General features: G+C 40.2%; 1 protein-coding gene across 1 annotated transcript in view; it reads left to right on the top strand.

The window, feature by feature from the left end:
• Positions 1–12991: 12991 nt before the first annotated feature.
• The window catches only part of SCD5 (stearoyl-CoA desaturase 5), a 76874-nt gene continuing 67354 nt past the window's right edge, over positions 12992–22511 (top strand). Inside the window, exon 1 of the mRNA XM_027854562.1 lies at positions 12992–13232. Coding sequence (XP_027710363.1) covers positions 12992–13232 — 241 coding nt within the window. The remainder of the gene's footprint in view (positions 13233–22511) is intronic.

The following is a 22511-nucleotide window of genomic DNA, read 5'->3' on the forward strand; positions in this document are numbered from 1 at the left end:
GAGTAGAGACATAGATTCTTATTCTGAATATTCTTTTGAGCTGTATTTCACATCATCTCCTAGTTTAAATGTCTAATCCAACCAGCATGAGTTTTTAAATGCTTAGAATGAATTTCATGACTACATGGAGCAACTTCAGAGGAGGCTGTTAGACACATGTACCAGACAGACTTGGTTAAGACCACTTGACCAGTGGCTTGGGTAGAGCGCCACCTGGTGGAAAAGCCATGTACTCTCACAGGTTGAGAGAATGCCAAGCATTCTCATCTCTTAGGATTAAGAGACACAGCATATAGGGACTGAGAGTCCCTATAAAGTGCCCTAAATGTCACAGGGTCTCCCTGAACTTGTTCCACTTACTTATTTTTATTCTTTGATTAATGCTTTTTTTTTGCTTGTAATCACAATAACTTCCAAATATTTTCAGTCCACATCCTATACCCATCGAATCTGACCTTGTGACAAAGATTTTACTTTTTTAAAATTATTTTTAATTCATTAAATATTTCCCAATTACATGTAAATTTTGAAGAAAAAATTTAAATTTTAAGTTCCAAATTTTCTCCCTGCCTCTTCTTGAGAAGGCAAGCAATTTTATATTGGTTATACTTGTGAAGTCATGTAAAACATATTTCCATATTAGCCATTTTATAAAGGAAAACACAATAAAAATACAACAACAAACATAAAGAGGGTAAAAAAATATGATTCAGTCTGCATTCAGAGTTCATCAGTTCTCTCTCTGGAGGTGTACAGCATTTTTCATGATGGGTCCTTCGGAACTGTGTGACAAAGATTTTAAAAGAAGAGGAAAATGAATAGTTCAGCAAATCAACCAGGAAACATCTGTCGATTGTGTCTGACAGTATAAATAATTCCACATCCATAGTCTTCCAGTTATGCAACCAAAGAATGGAAAAAGGTACATTTTCTCAATTCTTCTCCAGGGCCAATCTTTGTCATTATAATTACACGGCATTCACTTCCTCTCCATATATATTTATACATATTCCATATATATTATACATATACACACATATATACATATACACATATATGTATATATACACATATTTGTAAGTATAAATATACATATAGTTATCCATACATCTACATGTCATGTATACACGCATACATATCTAGTTTTTCTGTCTCTGTTTACTCTGCATTAGTGCATATAAGTTTTTCCATGGTTCTCCAGATTCTTCATATCCATAATTTTTTGTTGTGCTGTGGTATCCCATTACAGTAATGCACTACAATTGGTTTTAAAATACATAGTATTAATATCTTATGGTTTTATACTACCTATATTTCCTAAGGTAGCTATCCTCATCCCATCCCCTGTCTTGGAGAGCCATCCCTTACAACAAAGAATAAAAAAGAGGGGAAAACTAGTTTGGCAAAACAAACCACTGTGTACGCAGTGTTCCACACCCCTAGTTACCCATCTTTGCAAAGAAGTGGAGGGAAGTACCTTCTCATACTTCTTTGAGGTCAACCTTGATCATTATCATTTCAAAGCAGTTTTCATTGTTCATCATTCCCATTGACATTGTTGTAGTCATTGTCTATATTGTTTTCTTGGCTCTGCCAACTTCGCTTTTTATCTGTTCATAAAGTCTTCCCCGCTTGCTCTGTATAGATCATATTCATAATTTCTTTTAGCACAGTAATATTCTACTATATAGATGTGTTACAACTTGTTTAGTTGTTCCCTGACCTATGGTTATTTACTTTTCTTTTCTTTTTTTTAAGGCAATTGGAGTTAAGTGACTTGCCCAGGGTCACACAGGTAGTAAATGTCAAGTGTCTAGTCTGAGGTCATATTTGACTCCTGACTCCAGGGCCAGTGCTCTATCCACTGCACCACCTACTGTCCCCTCCCCCCCGGTCATTTACTTTTCTCACCCATTTTTTGCCACTACAAAAAGTGCTGGTATAAACATTTTGGTATATATGTGACCATTCTTTTTATCATTGACCTTTTGGGAGCACATGTCTTGGAATGAAATCTTTGAGTCAAAAATTATGGATGGCTCAGTCACTTTCTTTACCCTTAATTTCTTTCTCTTGTCATACTGCTATTGGTCCCATTTCTAGACCTATGTCAAATGATTGTGGGGAAACATAGCATCCTTGCTTTACACTTGTATTTATTAGAAAGCTTCTAGTGCAGGAGTTTATTATCTAGGCATTAACTTGTTTTTAAAAATATTTTGATAGGGGCAGCTAGGTGGTGCAGTGGATAGAGCACCAGCCCTAAAGTCAGGAGGACCTGTGTTCAAATCCAGCCTCAGACCAAACACTTGACACTCACTAGCTGTGTGACCCTGGGCAAGTCACTTAACCCCAACTGCCTAAAAAAAAAATTTTGATAATTGTATTTCAATATAATTGGTTTCCTTTGAAATCCTATCTATTTTATTTTATGTCTGACCTGAATCCCAAAGCCCATTGATATGGGGCTCTCTCCTCATAAGGTAGATCAATGCCCCATGCCTGCATGAGGGGTGGGGCAGGTTTGGCAAGAACTGCAAAGGAGAGCGCCAGTCTCCCTTCAGTCTTTGAGTCTCTTCAGGTCTCCAGTTGCTTTGGGTGTTTCTGGCTTCCAGTTTCCAGATAGAAGATGGATGATGCTAACCTTACTTCAGGTTGCTGAAGGGAAAATAAGACTCTGGAAGGAAGATGAAATGAGAAGAGCTCCTCAGGGTGGCCCCATCACCAGCTTGCTACATTGGAGACTTTGGAAGATTTCTCCTTGGGTCAGATCTGGGACTCTCTCTTTCTTGGTTAAGCTGAGTTATCTCATTCCCAATGGGAGAGCTCCTTCACTTTGTGTTGTCTGGTACATATTCTCCTATGTATATTTTCTGAATTCTTTTTGCTATCAACTATGTAAAATAATAATGATTAGGGTTTCTTTACTACCTGCTACATACGTGTTCTTTGTGGAACAGGTATTTGGTGGGAAGCAAGTCAAGCCTTGAATATAAAGCTCAGGGTCCTCTTTTCCTCATTAATGAACAGCGATCAGAAATTTAGCTTTGAATCTGAAAATTACATCCCCTAGACTAACAATATTTAAAAGAGCAGATAGATATAATTCTGGCCTGGGAGCTCCTCTCTCTGAGGAGGGCAGAGGGGCCTTAACTTCCTGCTTTCCTTCCTGGCAGGAGTTAAAGTCTCCCTTAGAGAATGGTGGGAGGAAAGATGTCTATTTTGCCACAGTTTGAGATACACAACAATACCCCCATGAGACATGTTGGATGTCTTACTCCATATACATTTAAAAACATTATTCTGAGAAAGATTCCACCAAATTGTCAAAGGAGTCTATCACCTCACAAAAAAGATTAAGAACCACTGTGCTGGTGTATTTCATTATTGCAAATACTCCCTATTTTTTTAAATTAAGATATATACTTTTTATCATACTAAAATAGCTTTTCTGTATCTATTCTTTTTAGTTAGGTTTGTCTTTTTTTATATCATAATTGAGTAGTGGACTTCATCAAAGCCCTTTTTGAGGAAGTAGTGATATAATCATGTGGATTTAATTGTTTCAAATATATATAATTGTACTAATTGTTTTCTTAATGTCAAACCATCTTTGCATTTCTGATAAAATCCAAAGTGGTTTCCAGAGAGTAATTTTTTGGATATTTAGCCGTAGTCTTTTTTGTGAAGATTAAAAAACTGCATCAGTATTTATCAATGATTTCAGTCTATAGTTCTTCAATTGGCTGCTACATATTTCTATCTGGATGTTCCACAGGCATTTCAAATTCTACATATCCAAAATAAGACCCGTTACCGTTGCTCCTAAATCCACCATTGTTTGAAACTTCTCTAGTTCTGCCAAAATTACCACCATTCTCCTAATCTGCCTTTCCCCTTCCCCTCCCGTGAAAAAGCAAGAAAAATAAAATTTGCTACAAATATCTATAGACCAGCAGAAAAGTAGCCACATCCAAATAAACAAGCAAATAAGTTAGCTTCATCTGAATCCATTACCTCTCTATCTGGAGGAGGATAGCAAGTTTTATCAGGACATCTCTGGAATTATGGTTGGTCATTGTTCTGATCAGAGTTTCTAAATCTTTCAAAGTCGATTATCTTTACAATGTTGTTATTATATTAATTGTTCTGGTTTGGCACACTTCACTTTGCATGAGCGTATTCAAGTCTTCCCAGGTTTCTCTGAAACCTTCCTCTTTATCATGTCTTAATAACTTGTTCAACCATTCCCCAGTTGATGGGCACCCTCTCAGTTTACAGATCTTTGTTACCTCAAAAGTTGCTATAAACATTTTTTGTACACATGAGCCCTTTTCCTCTTTCTTTGATACCTTTGGAGTATAGACCCAGCAGCTACATTGCCCACAAGTATATTGCATATGGAGTGGTGTGTTGGTTCAACCATTCTTGAGAGCAATTTGGAATTAGACAAATAACGTGACTAAAATGACCCAGAGATTCCACTGTTGGGCATATACCCCAAAGGGGTCATTGACAAACAGAAAAGCCCCCATATACACAAAAATATTTCTATCCACGCTTTTTGTGGTAGCAAAAAACTGGAAACAAAGTGGATGCCCATTGACTAGGGAATAAAGTGTGGTTTATAAATGAAATGGGCTGCAAGAAAAGATGATTTGAGGGGAATAAAAAGTAACATTTTCCAAAATTTACATGAACTGACACAGAGGGAAGTCAGCAAAGTCAGGAAACACGACTGTAACAACGTATGTGGAAAGAATGCAAGAACAGAACAATTGAAACAACGTGGAAAGTATAAAGAGCAAGCTTGACCCCAAAGAAGAGATAGAAGAATAAAAACAATGACAATTGCTAGCATTCATTTCGCACTTGCTGTGTGCCAGGCACTATTCATTATAAAATGAAATTAAAATTAAATATTATCTCATTTGCTCCTCACAACAACCCTGGGAGGTATGTGCTGTTATTGCCCCCATTTTACAGATGAGGAAACTGAGACAAACAGAGGTTCGGTGACTTGCCCAAGTCACACAACTAATAAGTATCTGGGGAAGACACATCCCTCCACTCCTTTGCAAAGACTGGGGGTAGGAGATCTAACAGGCATGCGATATTGCATATATATCAGATTTTTTCAGTGTTGATCAGTCTTAGGATTTTTTAAAAATTCTTTGTTATGAGGGATGGCTCTCTGGGAAGGGGACAGAAGAGGGAGAGAGGGGGAAATCTAAGCACTGCAAGAACAAAAAATGTCAATAAATTTCATTTAAAATATTCTTTAAAATAATAATTAATCTAAATCCATTTCCCTGAGGAAGGGATAGTGTCTTTATCAGCATCTTCATGGTATCCTTTGTGGTCTCCTCCAATAGGAGATGTCTGAGTCCCTCACATAGCAGAGGATGTCTTTCATGATACTTGGCAGCCCAGACTTGGTTTGCAGCCCTTGCCATGGATGTAAAAATTCCTAGTTATGGCTCTGTTCAAAGGGCTTCGATTTTGTCATCTGTAAAATGAAAGGATTGGACGGGATGGTGTCTGAGATCCCTTCCAGCTTTAACATTATGTGATTCTGTAACTAAATTAATGAAAACAGAAGGAGAAAGGCCTATTCTAATTACCTCTGAATTCTTACCTGCAGGATGTGTTTCTTCCCAGAATACCCAGAAAACTTCCTCCCTAAAATATAATGTGCTGTAACTTGGTTCCTACTCTGGAGAATAAATAAAGGGTCATATTTCCCCTCCTGGACTGTTTTAAATCCCCATTCACAAATTGTTCTTTACTTAAACGTGGGAAGAAACTAACCTTCTTCTGCCTGAAAGCAGAGGGGTTTTTAATTTTCGACTGGCTTGACACTATCTTGAAACCAATTTTCCTCCAATAATGGAGGTTGCCTTTCTAAGATTTATCACCACGTCTTTGCAATCATCCTAATCTAAGGGATACTGTCACTCTGGGGGGCATACGGTTTGTATTGAGTACAATCTTCTGTGGGCGCAATTCTCCGTACCCTCCCCCTTAACAGGGCACAAGCTACTGTCAGAATGAATTTCTTCTCCTCTGAAAAGGAAGTTGCCTTAAATGATTGGCTCTGATTGGGCAGACCTTATGATTTTGTTCAGCCTCTGTCTCCTTTAGAGACAATCAAAGCCTGCTAGAAAATTGGTCTCTTCACTGTCTGAAGCACTCCCCAGATGTCACTTAATTATTTTTCTCACCCTCAAAGAGGATAGGTCTTCTTCCTTAATCTAAGACTGCCAAATGTATTCTCTAGTGATGTTGAGCACATGTCTGCTTCTAGACTACTGCAACATAAGCTGGGGTTTTGACAGAGAACTGAGAGGTTTTCCCACAGTCAGTCAATAGGAATTTATTAAGAGCCTGCCAGAGCCCTGGGCTTGGAATCAGGAAGACTCATGTTCATGTGTTCAAACCTGGCCTCAGACGCTTACTAGCTGTGTGACCTTGGGCAAGTCACTTAACTCTGCTTGGCTCAGTTTCCTCATGTGTAAAATGAGCTGGAGAAGGAAATGTCAAACCACTCCTGTATCTTTGCCAAGAAAACCCCAAATGGGGTCATGAAGGGTCTGTCAGGGAGAGTCACACACAACCAACATGACTAAACAACAACAACAATTGGGCTAATGGCAATCTCCCTTCAAAGGTTCTTGCTCTCCCTCGTTGAAGTTCCATCCATCATCAGGAAGCAGGGGTCCTTAACCTTTTATATCAGTGAAAGGACAGACTGTGGGAGGTCATGTAGAAGAACAGCAGGAAGACCAGTTTGGCTAAACTGTGGAGTGTGGGAAGGGTAGTAATGTATAACAAGGTTGGAAAAGTACATTGGGGATACATTATGAAAGCCTTTAAAACAGAGCTTACAGGAAAAATTGGAACCTTAACTCATTGTTGGTGGATCTGTGAGCTGATCCAACCATTTTGGAGAAAGATTTGGAATTATGCCCAGAGAGTTATTAAACTGCCCATACCCTTTGACTCAGCAGTACCACTGTTAGGTCTGTTTCTCAAGAGGATTAGGGAAAATGGAAAAGAACCTACATGTTCTAAAATATTTATAGTGGCTCTCTTTGTAGCGGCAAAGAAATGGAAATTACAGAGATGCACATCAATTGGAATGGCTAAACAAATTGTGGAATATGTTCATGATGGAATATTATTCTGCTGTAAGAAATACTGAGCTCAATGATTTTAGAAAAGCATGGAGGGACCTCCACAAAATAATGAAGAGTGAAATAAGCAGAACCAAAACAACATTCTATACAGTAGCAGCGGTATTGTTTTAAGAATAACTTTGACTGGAAAAGAGGATGGCAGAAACTAGGCATAGATCAAAATCTCATACCATATATCAAAATAAAGTCAAACTGGGTTCATGATTTAGATATAAAGGCTGATACTGTAAGCAAACTGGGAGAGCAAGGAACAGTTTATCTGTCAGATTTGTGGAGAACAGAATTCATGATCAAACAGGAGATAGAGAACATTATGAAATGCAAAATGGGTAACTTTACATTAAATTGAAAAGTTTTCACACAAACAAAGCCAATGCAACCAAGCTTAGAAGGAAGGTAGAAAATTGGGAAAGAATTTTTACAACCAGTGTCTCTGATAAGGGCCTCATTTCTAAAATATATAGAGAATTAAGTCAAATTTATAAGAACACAAGTCATTCCCCAACTGATAAATGGTCAAAGGACACGAACAGACGATTCTCAGATGAAGAAATTAAAGCCATCTATAGTCATATGAAAAGATGCTCTAAATCACTATTGATTAGAGAAATGCAAATCAAAACAACTCTGAGGTACCACATCACACCTATCAGATTGGCCAACATGACAAAACAAGAAAATGATAAATGTTGGAGAAGATGTGGGAAAATTGGAACTCTAATGCATTGTTGGTGGAGTTGTGAAATGATCCAACCATTTTGGAGAGCAATTTGGAACTATGCTCAAAGAGCTATAAAAATGTGCACATCCTTTGACCCAACAATAGCACTTCTAGGGCTATATCCCAAAGAGATCATACAAATGGGAAAAGGACCCACATGTACAAAAAAATTTATAGCAGCTCTTTTTGTGGTGGCAAAGAATTGGAAATTGAGAGGATGTCCATCAGTTGGGGAATGGCTGAACAAGCTGTGGTATATGAATGTAGTGGAATACTATTGTGCTATAAGAAATGATGAACAGGCTGACTTCAGAAAAACCTGGAAAGACTTGTATGGTCTGATGCTGAGTGAAGTGAGCAGAACCAGGAGAACATTATACACAGTAACAGCCATGTTGCATGATGACTAATATTGATAAACTTAACCCTTCCCAGCAATACAATGATCTAAGACATCTCTAAAGGCCTCATGATGGAAAATGCTATCCACATCCAAAGAAAGAACTATGGAATTTGAATGCAGATCGAAGCATACTATTTGCTATTTTTTTTCCTCTTCTGTTGAGTTTTGTTTCCTCTTTCTGGTGGTTTGTCCTATGGGTTCTAATTCTTCCTTACAACATCACTAATATGAAAATATGTTTAATAGGAATGTAAATGTATAGCCTATATCAGACTGTGCGCCATCTTGGGGAGGGAGGTGGGGAGGGAGGGAGAGAAAAATTTTAAATTCAAAAGCTTATGGAAGTGATTGTTGATAAATCAAAATAAATTAATTTAAAAAAAGAATAACTTTGAGCAACCAAGTCATTCTGACTACTATAAATACCCAAATTCATCTCAAAGATCTTATTAAGGAAGATGCTGTTTGAATCCATAAAGGAATACTGCTGTGGTGTAGGAAATTAGTGTAGGAAATTGGTGTAGGAGTGGGTAGGTTTAGAAAAACATGGAAAGACTTGGACTTATGAAGGAAGATGTTATCCACCTTCAAAGAAACAGATGATAGGAGGAGATAAGAATAGTATAGTCTTACATATATGTGTATGAGTGTATATGTATGTGTATATATATATAGATAGTATGTATGTTTATAGATATCTATGTTTATGTATATATATCCATTCTTAATTGTAGCCTTCTTTAGAGCAGGGAGGGGGGTGGAGGTGAGGGAGAAGAAAAAATAAAGTAAAAAGTGCACAGCAGAGAACAAAAGAAAACCAATAAGGAAACAAAGAAAAGCTAGGCAGCTTTGAAAACAACGTGTAGTAATTATTAGATAGGTTTTCTTGAAATGGAAATGTATTGTTTTGTATTGAATCTTCTCTTACGGTCTGCTGTGTATATGGAAATTTTTTTTTTCTTTTCTCATTTTGTATTTAAGTATAAAATAAAAAAAATTAGAACCCCCCCACCTTATCATACGCCTCTTTCTTTCTGAGGTCATATAAAAATGATTCCAAAGTTTGAATAATAATAATTAGCATTTATATTCCTTTAAAATTTCCAAAGTATTTTCCTTACAACAACTTCATGAAGTAGGTAGTGCAAGAATTCACCCTATTTTATAGATGAAGAAACTGAGTCTCAGAGGTTGATTTGTCAGTATCAGCATCAGGAATTCATCCAGGTCTCTTGACTCCAAGTTTTGTGCTCTTTCCATTCCATCTTGCTTTGAAAGCAAAATGGCGAAGTTAATAGAGCTCTGACCCTAAAGTTAAGAAGACCTGGGCTACGATCTGAACGTAGACACTTACACTAACTGTGTCACCCTGAGCAAACTTCCATCTACCACAGTTTTCTTCTCTGAAAATGGAAATGGTAATAGCACCTACTTCTCAGGGTTGCTGTGAGGATCAAATGAAATAATAATTGTTACCCTTTGATCCAGCCATACCACTGCTAGATCTACATCCCAAAGAGATCAAAGAAAAAGGAAAAGGACTGACTTGTACAAAAATATTTATAGCTTTTTTTTGTGGTGGTAAAAAATTGGAAATGGAGGGGATGTCCATCAATTGGGGAATGACTGAACAAATTGTGGTATATGATTGTGATGGAATACTGTTGTGCTACAAGAAATGATGAGCAGGATGCTTCCAGAAAAGCCTTGAAAGACTTACATGAATTGATGCAAAGTAAGCAGAACCAGGAGAACAGCATACACAGTAATAGCAACATTGTATGATGATCAACTGTGAATGACTTAGCTATTCTCAGCAATGCAATGATCCAAGACAATTTCAAAAGACTCATGATGAAAAATGCTATCCACCTTCAGAAAAAGAAATGATGGAGTCTGAATTCAGATCGAACCCTACTATTTTTCACTTTCTATATTCGTGTGTGTGTGTTTTTCTTTGGGTCTGTGTCTTTCACAACATGATTAATATGGAAATTTTGCATCATTGTACATGTATAACCTATATCAAATTTCTTAGTGTCTCAGGCAGGGAGAAGGTGAGGGAGGGAGAGAAAAATTTGTAACTCAAGATTTTTAAAAAATGAATGTTAAAATTATCTTTACATGTAATTGGGAAAAAATAAAATATTACTTAAACATAAACAAAAATGAAATAATTATAAAAGCGCCCAGCACAGTGCCTGGCACATAGTGAGTACTATATTCTTCTCCCATCATTCCACAGCATGATGATGCTTTTTATTTTATTTTTAAAATTTCTGTAAGTATTTTTGTTTGTTTTTACATAACCTTCATTCTTAAAAATATCCCTTTTATGCACCTACCAATCTTTTGTAACAAAGAATTTAAAAAGAGGGAAAAAAAGCAGTCTAGCAAAACCATATAACATATCAACTTAGGCTGACGGTGTATATAATGTTCTATCCGGTAAACCCACCCTCCCCCACTTTTCAAAGAGGTGAATTTTCCTATCTTTTCTCTGGAGACCAGCTTGGTTGTTATAATTACACAGGGGTCCATTTCCCTTTCTTGGTCTTTTTATTTACGTTGTAGTCACTGTGCGTATTGTTTTCTCACTCTGCATTTGAGTCATCTAAATCTTCCCATACTTTTCTGAATCCTTCATGTTCACTGTTTCTTAGGATGCAGCAATATTCTGTTACATGTTTGTGTTAGAAGTCATTTAGCCATTTCCCAGAGATGGGCACATTCTTTGCTTCTAGTTCTTTGCTACCACAAACAAGTCCTGCTATGAATATACTGGTGTGCATGAGACTTTTCATTTTGTCTTTGACCCCACTGGGATACATTCTTATCAACCACACTTTCTTTTAGGGAAAAGATCTATAATGATACCCTGGCATAATGGAACAAGCACCAGATTGGAGCTTAGAGAGCTCGGGTTCAGATATCTGCTGTCAATTACCCAAGGATCTTGGCAGAGGTGTCTTGGAGCCAGCTTGTATAGACCCTGTAGAGCTGATTGTTAAAATTTCAGCATGAGCATTTACACTTGGGAAATTGTCAAGTGCTATAAATCAGGTCTTGATTTATTGATTTAAGAAGGTGATGGAGAAATTATTAATTATTAATTAATTAAACAATTAAATTAAAATTTTTTAATTATTAGCAATAAATGATAAACTCAAAGGTGTGACCTGCACAGAGTCTCTCTGCCCCACCCCACCCAGAGAGCCTCTTGTAAAACATTTGCCAGCACATCCGTGATCCTTAGATATCTAACTTCTCTTGGGGCTTTAGTTCCCTTATCTTTAAAATGAGGGGATTCAGAGGACCATAGAAACACAGACCTAGAGAATGTTGAGAAGTGTCCCTTCATCTTACAGATACAGACTGTACAGTGCAGTTATTAAACTCAGTGACAAGAAAATGAGATCCAGGGGAGGTAATAAGAGTCAGTGGTGGAGTTTGAACCTAGGTCCTCTGACCCTGAGGGCAGCTAGGTGGAGCAGTGGACAGAGTGCGGGACCTGGAGTCAGGTAGACTCATCTTCTTGAGTTCAAATCTGGCCTCAGACACTTACTAGCAGTGTGACCCTGGGTGAGTCACTTAACCTTGCCTCAGTTTCTTTATCTGTAAAATGAGCTGGAAAGGGAAATGGCAAACCACTCCAGTATCATTACCAAGAAAACCCAAAGAAGAGTAGGGTAGGACTGAAATGACAACAATAAGTCTGACCTGGCTCTTTCCAGCTGTAGCTTATGAAGCTCACACAACATCTGTAACTGCCTTCAAAGGCTATTGCCGCAGGGACCGTGGAGTAATGCAGCGTCAAAAGTGCTGGGTTTGGAGTCAGAGGTACTGCTTGCCAATTCTGGCTCAAGGCACCTCTTCTTTCTGGGCCTAAGTTGGCTTGTCTGTAAAGGCAGGGGATTGAATTAGGCAGCTATCAGGGCCCCTTCTAGGTGCAGGTAGATCTATAATCCTCTGATGGGCATATCCCATTTAAAGCATGTGATAAGATGTCCAACCAACCCACCAACCACTCAATGACCGGCTTTCCTGTTTCCTGCCCTCCATGCTCTTGACCTGAAGCCATTCCGTTGTCCCTAACGGCCTTAGGTGTAGAAGGCAACTGAAGGTGCGATAGGAGTTTCATAGGGACTCAGGCTAAGCTTGGGCCTCTCGGTTTCAGGGAGATGTGCTCAGTGATGAGACCAAATCACGTTCTCTTTAAGAGCACCACATGTCATCCTGATTGGCTACAGCTATGTAGGTCTTTTTAGTGTGCGCTCCCTGCCTCCCTCTCCTCCATCCCTCCCTGTCCTCCCTACTCTCTCTTTTCTCCCTTCCCACAACTCCCTCCCCCTCTGCTCCCCACCTGCCTCCCCCTCCCTTCCCCTCTCCCCCTGTTTCTCTGTTACTGTGCGGATTTCAGCTTTGACCCAGCAGCAGCAGCGAGGATGGGAGACTAGCAACAGATGCTGAGCTCTAAGATTTGTATTCGTAGGCAGCCTCCCTCCCTCCCCATCTATAGATAATACAAAAGAAAAGGCAAGTCTTGGCATCCCGAAAAGAGAGGAGATGACCATTGCTGTTTGAACCAGAAAACGGAAACCTGAAAGCCCAACCTAGAGGCCAGAGGGAGTCATCAGAGCTGCTGCTGGCTTATCTCCCCCTCCAACCATGCTGGGGCTGGGGGCTGGCTGCGGGCTGGCTCCAGAGAAGGCTGCCTTTCTCAAGGAGAGCTCAGGAAGCCCGCTAGAATGGACAGCCCAGGAGGGAATCCAAGATGGGGATAGCAGGAAGGTGCCAGCCCGACAGGGCATAGTCTGGAGGAATGTCATCCTGATGACCCTGCTCCACTTTGGGGCCCTGTATTCTCTCACCCTCATTCCTAAGGCCCAGCTGCTCACTCTGCTCTGGGGTAAGTTCCAGTTCTTTGGCGTCTCTATGTTACATATACTGATATGTATACACGACCTCCGTCTTAATAGCATGTAAGTTCCTTGAGGGCAGGGACTATGTGTGTGTGTGTGTGTGTGTGTGTGTGTGTGTGTGTGTGTGGGTGGGTGGTCTTTGTAACCCAGTGCTTTCCATAGTACCTGGCTCATAGTAAGCATTAATAGTAAGTAATAAATGTTTGCCAATTAAGAGACTGATCCCTTTCCTTTTCACTAACCTAAGGGCAATAGCTACTGAGCCCTTCTTCAGCTGGGGAATTAAACTAGATAACCCAAAGATACCTTCCTAATGTGAAAAATATTTCATTATTTTCCTTTTTGAAGCTCAAAGACTGGGGATTGCTGACCCTCCATTTGTGCCTCCCCCCCCCCCCCAATCCAGTTCAATCAAGAGAAATTTGCCTCCACAGTTCTCTGGAGGCACTCTTAACTGCCTTGAATTGCATCTTGTCTCTTGGGACAAGGCAGTTATTTCATTCCAGGTAATTCTAAATTCTCCTTCTGTCTGACTAAACCTGTTTCCTAGTTTCCTGGCAGACTGTCTCTGGGGTCCCAGGATGTTGCATGTTTTGAAATCATTGATGAAGGAATTGAGGTGCTCTTGTGGTTCAATCCAGGATTTCTAGGGCTTTTCTGGGGGAGTATTGTTTGTGTTTCTCCTTTCTCGGGGGTGGGTGCCTCTGGACCCTGGATTCCGCTCTCATTCTCTTGTGTTTGGTGGATAAGAATTTCAGCCTCCTCCTGGCAGCAAAGATATCCACACTGTGTACTTAATGAGGAGGAGGACTGTAGTATGGGTGTGTTTGGAGGGGACCGAGAGAGGAGGACCTCACTTAGAACAGAACTGAGCCTTGGCTTTCATATATATACTGGCATCATCCTTTTTCCTCCTGGCCTTGCCTGTCTCCCTCTACTATTTCTCATTCTCTCCATTCCTACACCCCCATCCTCAATTCCTGCCCTCCCATTTGCTATTTGCTTGCTATTCTAGCCCCTGAAGTTGTTTTTTCCTCTGGTGAAAACCCTGTCCCACATAAAGCTCATTCAAAGCCCCAGAATACAATACACTTATTAGGCACATGCTCCCCACTCTTGGACCCAGACTGAGGCCAGCCCCCCATTAGGCACCTGTGGCTGTCTTCCCTACCCACCTCCCAACAATGGAGCTGGATGCTAGAGGTACGAAATGCTAAGGCTCCAGAACTCCCTTGGGATTTTTGTTCCTGCCTGATTTCAACCTCCGACCTCCACCTTGGAATCCCACATCAACCTTAGAAAGCTTATTTTGGCTTCTGCTGTTGATAAGCTTTTCCTATAATAGCCAAGACAAAAGCAATAGCTACTGATCCCTTCTTCAGCTGGGGAATTAAACTAGGTAACCCAAGCTTGTTTTTTGTTCTTCCCTTTCTGTGATCCTATTAAGGAGTGAGGGATCAACCTTTTCTATGAACAACCCTCCAATCCTTCCCTCCCCCCCACCAAAAAAAGAGAAGGAAAGGAGAGGATTTTTTTTTCCTAAATAGTCTCTTAAATGTCTTGAATTATAGCTTAGTAGTGGTTGATTGGCAAATTCTATAGTCTTATGTGGAATGAGGGTGGGGAGAGAGGAGGGAAATGACATTCCTGCCTGTTTCTAAAAGTAATATTTTTTCTTATTCTCTTTTTTAAAGTTAAATTTTATTTTTTCATTGAACAGAAATCCATTCTCTCTGTTTCTCTGTATCTTTCTCTATTTCTCTCTGTCTCTCCCTCTCTCTTTCTCTCTTCCCCTCCCCCCTCACTGGAAAACAAGGAAAACACAATTTAAAAATATGCTCTTTAAGAATGCTGGCAATCTGTGGAGAAGGGTTTGTATTTGATTTGGGGGTGAATGGGAAGGGTAGAGGAGTATTTGTTGTTTTTAGTGATCAGTGGCAGTCAGGACACCTTGCCTTGGGGTTCATGCAAGGCTTCTGTGTTCTTTCCTTGACAGTCTCTTCTTTAAGGTTGCTGTAAATGTGTCTGTGGTGACCTCTGTCTGTCTCTCCATCTCTTTTGCTCTGCTTGTTTTCATCTTTTTCTCTCCCCGTGGCTCTTCGTGCGTACATGTATGTGTGTATGTGTGTGTGTGTGTGTGCGTGTCTGTCTGTCTGCCTGTCTCCCTCTCTTCTCACTTCTAAATGGCAAGCTGTAGAAAATGCAGAATGTTCTCAGGACACTGAAACTCTTCCAGGCTAAAAAGAAACCAAGGCTCTCCTTAGCAGGCTTCTTGTAAGCTAAGCTGCAGAATTTGGTCATTTTAGACAGGTTACTTGTGAGTTGTACATCAGAGCATATCTGTCTCTAAGGCTTTATTCTTTTGGCAACAGCGCTAGAGAAAAAAGCAGATAGAAGTGAACACTTAATAATCTTATTTTATATTTATACAGGCCTTCTTATCTTATAGACCATGCTATTCAAATCCATATAGCATGTGCCACTGAAAAGCTGTTTTTCCTGGCACAGACTTGGGGTCCTAAGTAGGGTGAGTCTTGTAGAGCTGGCTTGTGTTGAGGTGGGGAGGGATATTTGTTCTGAAAGACTTATTCTGGAAGACCCTTCTATTCTGTTGGGGAAATGCCCCAGGGAATTAATTGTACCTTACTCTGTGGGGAGGATTCTTTTCCATTTCAGGTTTGATTGGCCTGGTTCCACATTGCTTCACAGAACTCCTGAGTGGCACATGGGGTGTGGCAATTGGATGGCATGTGGGTCAAAGGGTGCCCTGTGTGGGCCATCATTTCCTGGATCGAGCTGTCCAGAAAGTTTGCTGAGGCTAGGTCCTCCATACTTGCAGAATCACCAAATCTTAGAATTTCAAAATTGGAAAGACTCTGAAGACATCCAATCTAACCACGTCCACGAATGAAGTCCAGCCACCATGCACCTTACAAGTGGTCTTCCAGTTTTGGCTTGAAGTCTTCCAGAGACCCGGGAAAGCACTACCAGCTCAAGGCAGCCTTTTCTACTTTTTTTTTTTTTGCATAGCTTTAATTGTTAGGAAGCCTTTTCTTTTCACTAAGCCTAGAGCTGTCTCTTTGGGCTCTCCACTCATTTCTCCTAGCTCTGCTCTCTGAGGCCAAACTCACCAAGCCTGATCCTTCTTCCAAAAGACAGCCTTTCAAGTACTGGAACACATCTCTTCCGCACCTTTTCTTCTCTAGGTTAGACATCCTCAGTTCCTTCAAATAGGCCTTGAATGGCATGAACTAGAGGCCCTCCACTATCATGTTACCCTCCTCTGGACACTCTTCTTCTTATCAATGTCCTTACTAAAATGGCACCTAGAATTAAAAACCGCAAACCAGGCATGGAATAGACCGGCTTAGGAGGTCATGGGAACACAAGATCATAGATTTGTAGCTGGAATGGACCTTAGTAGAGGTCTAATCCTTTCCATTTTACAGATGGGAATACTGAGATCACACAAGTAGCGAATAGGAGAGCTAGGATTCGAATCCAAGTGCACTGACTCCAAATCCAACAATATTTCCTTACTACCAACACTACCTAGGTTACTGCTGAAGCATCAGTTCAGATGCTCTCAGGAGAAGCATCACCTCCGTTGGGGGAAAGGTAGGAAGAATGTCAGAGAAATTCCATCCTTAAAGGATCATCTGAGTTTCTTTGTTACTCTGTCTAACCTGCTTCTCATAATGGGTAAGCTGATTGTGGCCTTCTTCAGTCCGTCCTCCTCCTCTCTCCCTCCCCTCCCCTCCACTCTGCCCTCCTCCCTTCTCCTTCCCCCTCCTCTCTCTTCCCTCCCGTTCCCTCCCCTCCCCTCCTCTTCCCTCCCCCTCCTTCCTATTCTCTGGTTTAAAGGGAAATGCTATTCAAATTAAGTGGTACCACTTTCTAAATATCGTTTTAGGATAATTGTAAGTTGATGGAGCTTCTAAATACTCTTCTGGAATGTAGGAGAGATCTGGGCAGCTGCAGAGCAGCAATCCACTCCAGACAAGCAGTTAGCAGACAAGTGCTTGTGCGTAGTGCAGATGTGGTCCAGAGCTGGGAGTTCTTCTGAGCCCTCACGTGCTTCAGTACCAAGTCCCTGGAAGTGCACGCTCATTCTCTTCCCAGATATTGGTGGAAGAGCGTGATCCAGGTTTATGAATGAATTCTGACCCTTTATTATTGATACATTCACTTTGATGTGTGAGTACCTCGTGAAATGATTATTTCTTTTGCTTTGCTGTTAAGTAGTTATTTTTAAGATTGAGAAGTATCATTAGTGTGAGTAGCTATTTTTGTGTAAATAGAACACTCTATTCCTGGGCACAGGGGATACAAACAAAGCGTGCACATCACACTATACTTTCCTTTCCCTTCCTTTCCTTTCCCTTTCCTTTCCTTCTTCCTTAAAAAAAAATCAAGCTACTAGACACAGTAAGGGATGTCTCCAAGAATGTAATGGCTTCATGAAACCTTTTCTCTCTTCTTTTTCTCCACTTCCCCAACCCCTGATGCTGGCTCCATAATTTCTTTTCCTGGGAACCTAGCAAAATGAAACTATTTCTATGTCAAACACCTAGTGACTATTCCTCATTCTAGATCTTTCTTTAGGGGAAATCCATTAGACATGTCCATAGGACAGTTGATTCTTTTGCCTCTAGGCGAGGTCCATCCTTCCAGATTAATCTGATGGATCTGGTAATGTTCAAAGTCCATTAATGGCTTTCCACTGCCTAGTGACTAAAATTCAAAGTGTATGCCTGCCATTTTAAGACTCTTCAAATTCTGTTTTCCACCTAACTCTATAAAGTTGTCTTTCATTATCCTCTGTCAAGAGAGCAAACTAGATCACTTACTATTCCATGAACATCTTCCATGATTTCCTGTTTTTCTGCTTTTGCCCCATTCCACATGTCTGAAAGCTCTTACCTCCAACCCCTATGACCCAGTATGTATATCTGTTGAAATCCTAGCCATTTGTAATGGGGTATGGTATGTTTTTCCCAGGTAGGTTATGTGTATTCACATGAGTCTGTCTAGATGTGGCTTCTCCATCCATTCATCTCTAAGACTGACTTTGATTCTTGCCAGGAGGAGATCATTGGGCCAGAGGCTGGCCACACTGCTATTCTCAGAGAAAGGGTACTAGACTAGAACTATGTCACTCTTTCCCCTTAAATATTTATAGTCAAAGGGAAATAACTTTTAGGTTCAAGCTGGGCACTTGATTACTATCCCTTAATGAAGGAGTGCCTCAAGAAGCTGTATATCCAAGGTTTGACTACTTTCCCACCAAATGCCAGTTCTACATTAGGAAACAGCAAATAAAACCATCTATCCAAGCTGATAACAAAACAGAAATCAGAGAAGGTGTGCAGATGAAAATATATAGCATACAAGGCAGAGTAAATGAACTCTCCCATTGGGAACCAGGTATCTCAGCTGAACCAAGAAAGACTCAAGGAAGATCTCACTCAAACAGAAATTCCCTGAAGTCTCCAGTGTAGCAAATCAGGGATAGGGACATCATGGAGGTACCAGCTCCTTTACTTGTTGGCTTCTTTCCAGAATCTTTCTCTCCCTTCAGAAACTTGAAGAGTCTAAAACCACCTGTCTTCTTTATTGAAATTGGAAGCCAGAGGACTCCTAGGTTCTCACCAGCTCCATCCTTTATGCCACTGTGTAGTGTTGAATAATCAATCTCTATCAATGAGGAAAGTCCCATACAAATAGGCTTTGAGGTTTTACATCATTCATGGCTTAGTTCAAATATCACCATCTTCTTCCTTAGAAGCTTCATAGCCCTTTGCTTGTACCTCTCATACACTTACCTTGTTTTGAGTTATTCAGGGATATGTTAAAGGCAGCTCAAATAAACTCACAGGAGCCAATTACTAAATTTTCAGGATGAATGAACATTTACACCCCAGAAATCAGCAAATGTTACAAATCTGGGCTTGATGTTTTGTTGATTGTCTAGACTTAAGAAAATGATGGAGAAAATGTTAATAATTTAGATTAAACTTTAAAATGTGTAGTGTGTGTATTTCCCCCCATAGGGTCAGCTGTTAAATATTTATCAGCACACTGTTAGTTATCATTATCTTTGTACAGGTCACCTCCTTTAATGGAAGACAAGTGCCTGACTTAATTATTTTTGTACATTCCTCGTCACGGTGCATTTCACACAGTATACTTAATAATGGATATTGATTGAAAAAAATGTGGTTTCATTGCTCTTCTTACTTGACGATGACTGCTTTGGGTAATTGAAGGTTTTCACCTGAGTCTCAGAAAGGCTCAAACAATCATTTGACAAGTGCCTATTACGTGGCAGTACTGTGCTTGGAACTGGGGGACATAGACAAAAAGGAAATAAGGAGTTTACATTTTCTCAGGGGAAACAATAAGTATACAGATGAATCCATATACACAAAATAAATGATACAGAATAATCTGAAAGGGGAAAGGCACCAAGAGCTGGGAGAGATGGGACCAGGAAAGGCATTATGTAGAAGGTAGTGCTTGAGAGAATCCAAGACATGGAGGTCAGAAGGCATGAGGGACACAAGCCTTTGGCAATGGTCCTCACTAGAGCTTCTTTGGAAGGAAGTGGTAATACCAGCAACTCTTAAGTCCTATGGAACTTTTTTGGGGGGGGCAGCTATGTGGTGCTGCAGTGGATAGAGCACTAGGCTTGGCACTAGTCTAGTACCCTTTCTCTGAGAAAGCAGTGGAGCCAGCCTCTCACCCAATGATCTCCTTCTGGCAAGAATCAAAATCAACCTTAGAACTCATCTTCCTGATGTTCTTGAGTTCAAATTTGGCCTCAGACACTTACTAGCTATGTGACCCTGGACAAGTCACTTAACTCTGTTTTCTTCGGTTTCCTCATCTGTCAAATGAGCTGGAGAAGGAAACTGCAAACCACTCCAGTATCTTTACCAAGAAAACCCCAAATGGAGTCATGAAGAGTTGGCCATGACTGAAACAACTTAACAACATAGAACTTTTTACAAAGTTATTTTCTTCATTGCAACCCATGAGGCAAGTAGCGCAAAATTTCTTTTTTCTATTTTACAGATAAGGAAACTGAGGTTTAAAGAAGCCATGGTGGCGTAGCTAATGGGTATGAGAGCCAGGATTCAAAATTCTTATCCACTGCTTTCCTCTTGTTCCTCTTTAAAGACTCAATTGATCCTGAGCACTTTTTGAGCATCATCAAAATCTGGAGAGCCACATTCTCTTCCCTTCATCCATTCTCAATTTCAGTCCCTCCCCCCACAAGATGAGGCACTTTAAGACTGAAATGATCTGTCCTCTTCAAATCTTCCCGTTCTGTGCCCAGAGCTGCTGCAAAAGCCACATACATCAGATGGTGCTTGATACACTAAGACTGTATCAAGTGTAGGCTGACGTTCCAATTTGTAAGGCAGATTCTTCTAGCCTTTTTCACTGAGTAATCTGGCCTGGTAACCTCACCCTCTATAGTGGAGCACTGTGGGTGACTGTCTTCTTTTTATGCTGAAGCTCTTGAAAGCCTTTCTTGACCATTGAAAAGGCACATTTAAAAGCAATCTAAACATTGCCTCCGGTCTGTGATAAGATACTCTCTGATTGTGTGAAACCACAAACCCTTGATAGGACTAAAAAATCACATAGATTATGAGAAATATTGGTTTTGTTTGGGAAAACTGCAGGTAGAGTGATGGAAAGTATGTTGGTTTTTATAGTTCCTTTAAGACTCGTTTAAATAAAAGGTACATGCCATTTAGGTCGGGCAAAGATATGTCACAGGCTGGGTGAACCATTGGTTTTGACATTTGGCATCTGCATTTAATTAATCTTCTTCTAATTTTCTCTTTGTATTCTCTCCCCACCTAAACCTCTTCTAGCTTCTGACATTTTGCTTTGCTTCTTATCTCTTCACTTCTAGGGAGTTCTCTTTAATTAATAAGAAAGTTTCCAAGATATATAGGAAGCATTGGTCATCAGCAAAGAACGTCCATGGCAAACTTCATAGATCATAAACTTGGAGCTAGAAAGGACCCTTAGATATGATCAACTTCCTCAATTTACAGTTGAAGAAACTGAGGCACAGACATATAAGTGAAATGGCTTGCACAAAGTCCCACAGTAAATACAATAGGTGGGAATTGAAGTTAGTTTCATAACTTTGATTCATTCCAATGCTTTCCCAACTCTTTTTCACTTTCTCTCAAATTTCCATTAGATGCTTGATTGAGGTGAGAGTAGGGGAAGGGGGGCTTCTGATGCAGTCTGTTTCATACCTGGAGCACCATGGTGAATTCTAGGCACCCCATTTTAGAAAGGACTTTGGTAAATAAGCTGGAGAGCATCTAGATGAAGGAAACCAAGATGGTGAAGGGCTTTCAGTCCATGCTGGATGAGGGCTGCTGTGGAGGAAGGTATTGCTTCCTTTTTGTGCACTCAATTTAATTCAACAAGCTCTTAGTAAAAACCTATTGTATACAAGGTGAGAGGCAGCATGATATTGTGAATAGAGAGTTAGCCCTAGAGTGAAGAAGAGCTGGGTTCAAATCCCACGACTGACACCATAGCTATGTGATCCTGGACAAGTCACTTAACTCCTCAGTGCTCCAGGAAACTCTCTAAGACCATAAATTGGACACCAGTTTTGCTGAACTACAAAGAAAAGAAGGAAGGAAGGAAGGAAACAAGCATTTATTAAGCATCTACTACGTGCTTTACAAATATATCTCATTTGATCCTTCCAACAACTATATGTGGTTATTCCTATTTTACAGATGAATAAACTGAGGCAAACAGAGATTAAGTGACTTGTACAGGGTCACAATTCTATTTGGTGACTGAGGTTGGATTTGAATTCAGGTCTTCCTGGCTCCGGGCCAGGCACACTATCCATTTTCCACCTAGCTGCCATTAGTAGATTTTCCTTCCAGGGAGATTCCTACACCTATAAAATTACAAATCCAGTCTGAAAAACACATGTGCAAAGTACTGTACTTGGTACTGGGGAGTCAAAGGTGACAAAAAATTCAGGTCTTGCCCTCGAGAAACTTGCAATCTGTTGGACAGATGGATATGTAGGAAAAATAAGCCTTGCCTGTCATTCTACTCTAGCAGTCTTTATTTGTATGTTATGTGCGGATATGAGGCCTGTGAGATCACTTATCAGGCCATACATTACAGACAACCAGTGCTCGGTGGTTTGATCCAGAATTTCAGGTGTGCATGTCACGTTCCCCTCAGGGAAAGCCCTGTGAGTC

The sequence above is a fragment of the Vombatus ursinus genome, unplaced genomic scaffold (genome assembly GCF_900497805.2).
Source record: "Vombatus ursinus unplaced genomic scaffold, bare-nosed wombat genome assembly UNPS02010461.1, whole genome shotgun sequence".
NCBI lineage: Eukaryota > Metazoa > Chordata > Mammalia > Diprotodontia > Vombatidae > Vombatus > Vombatus ursinus.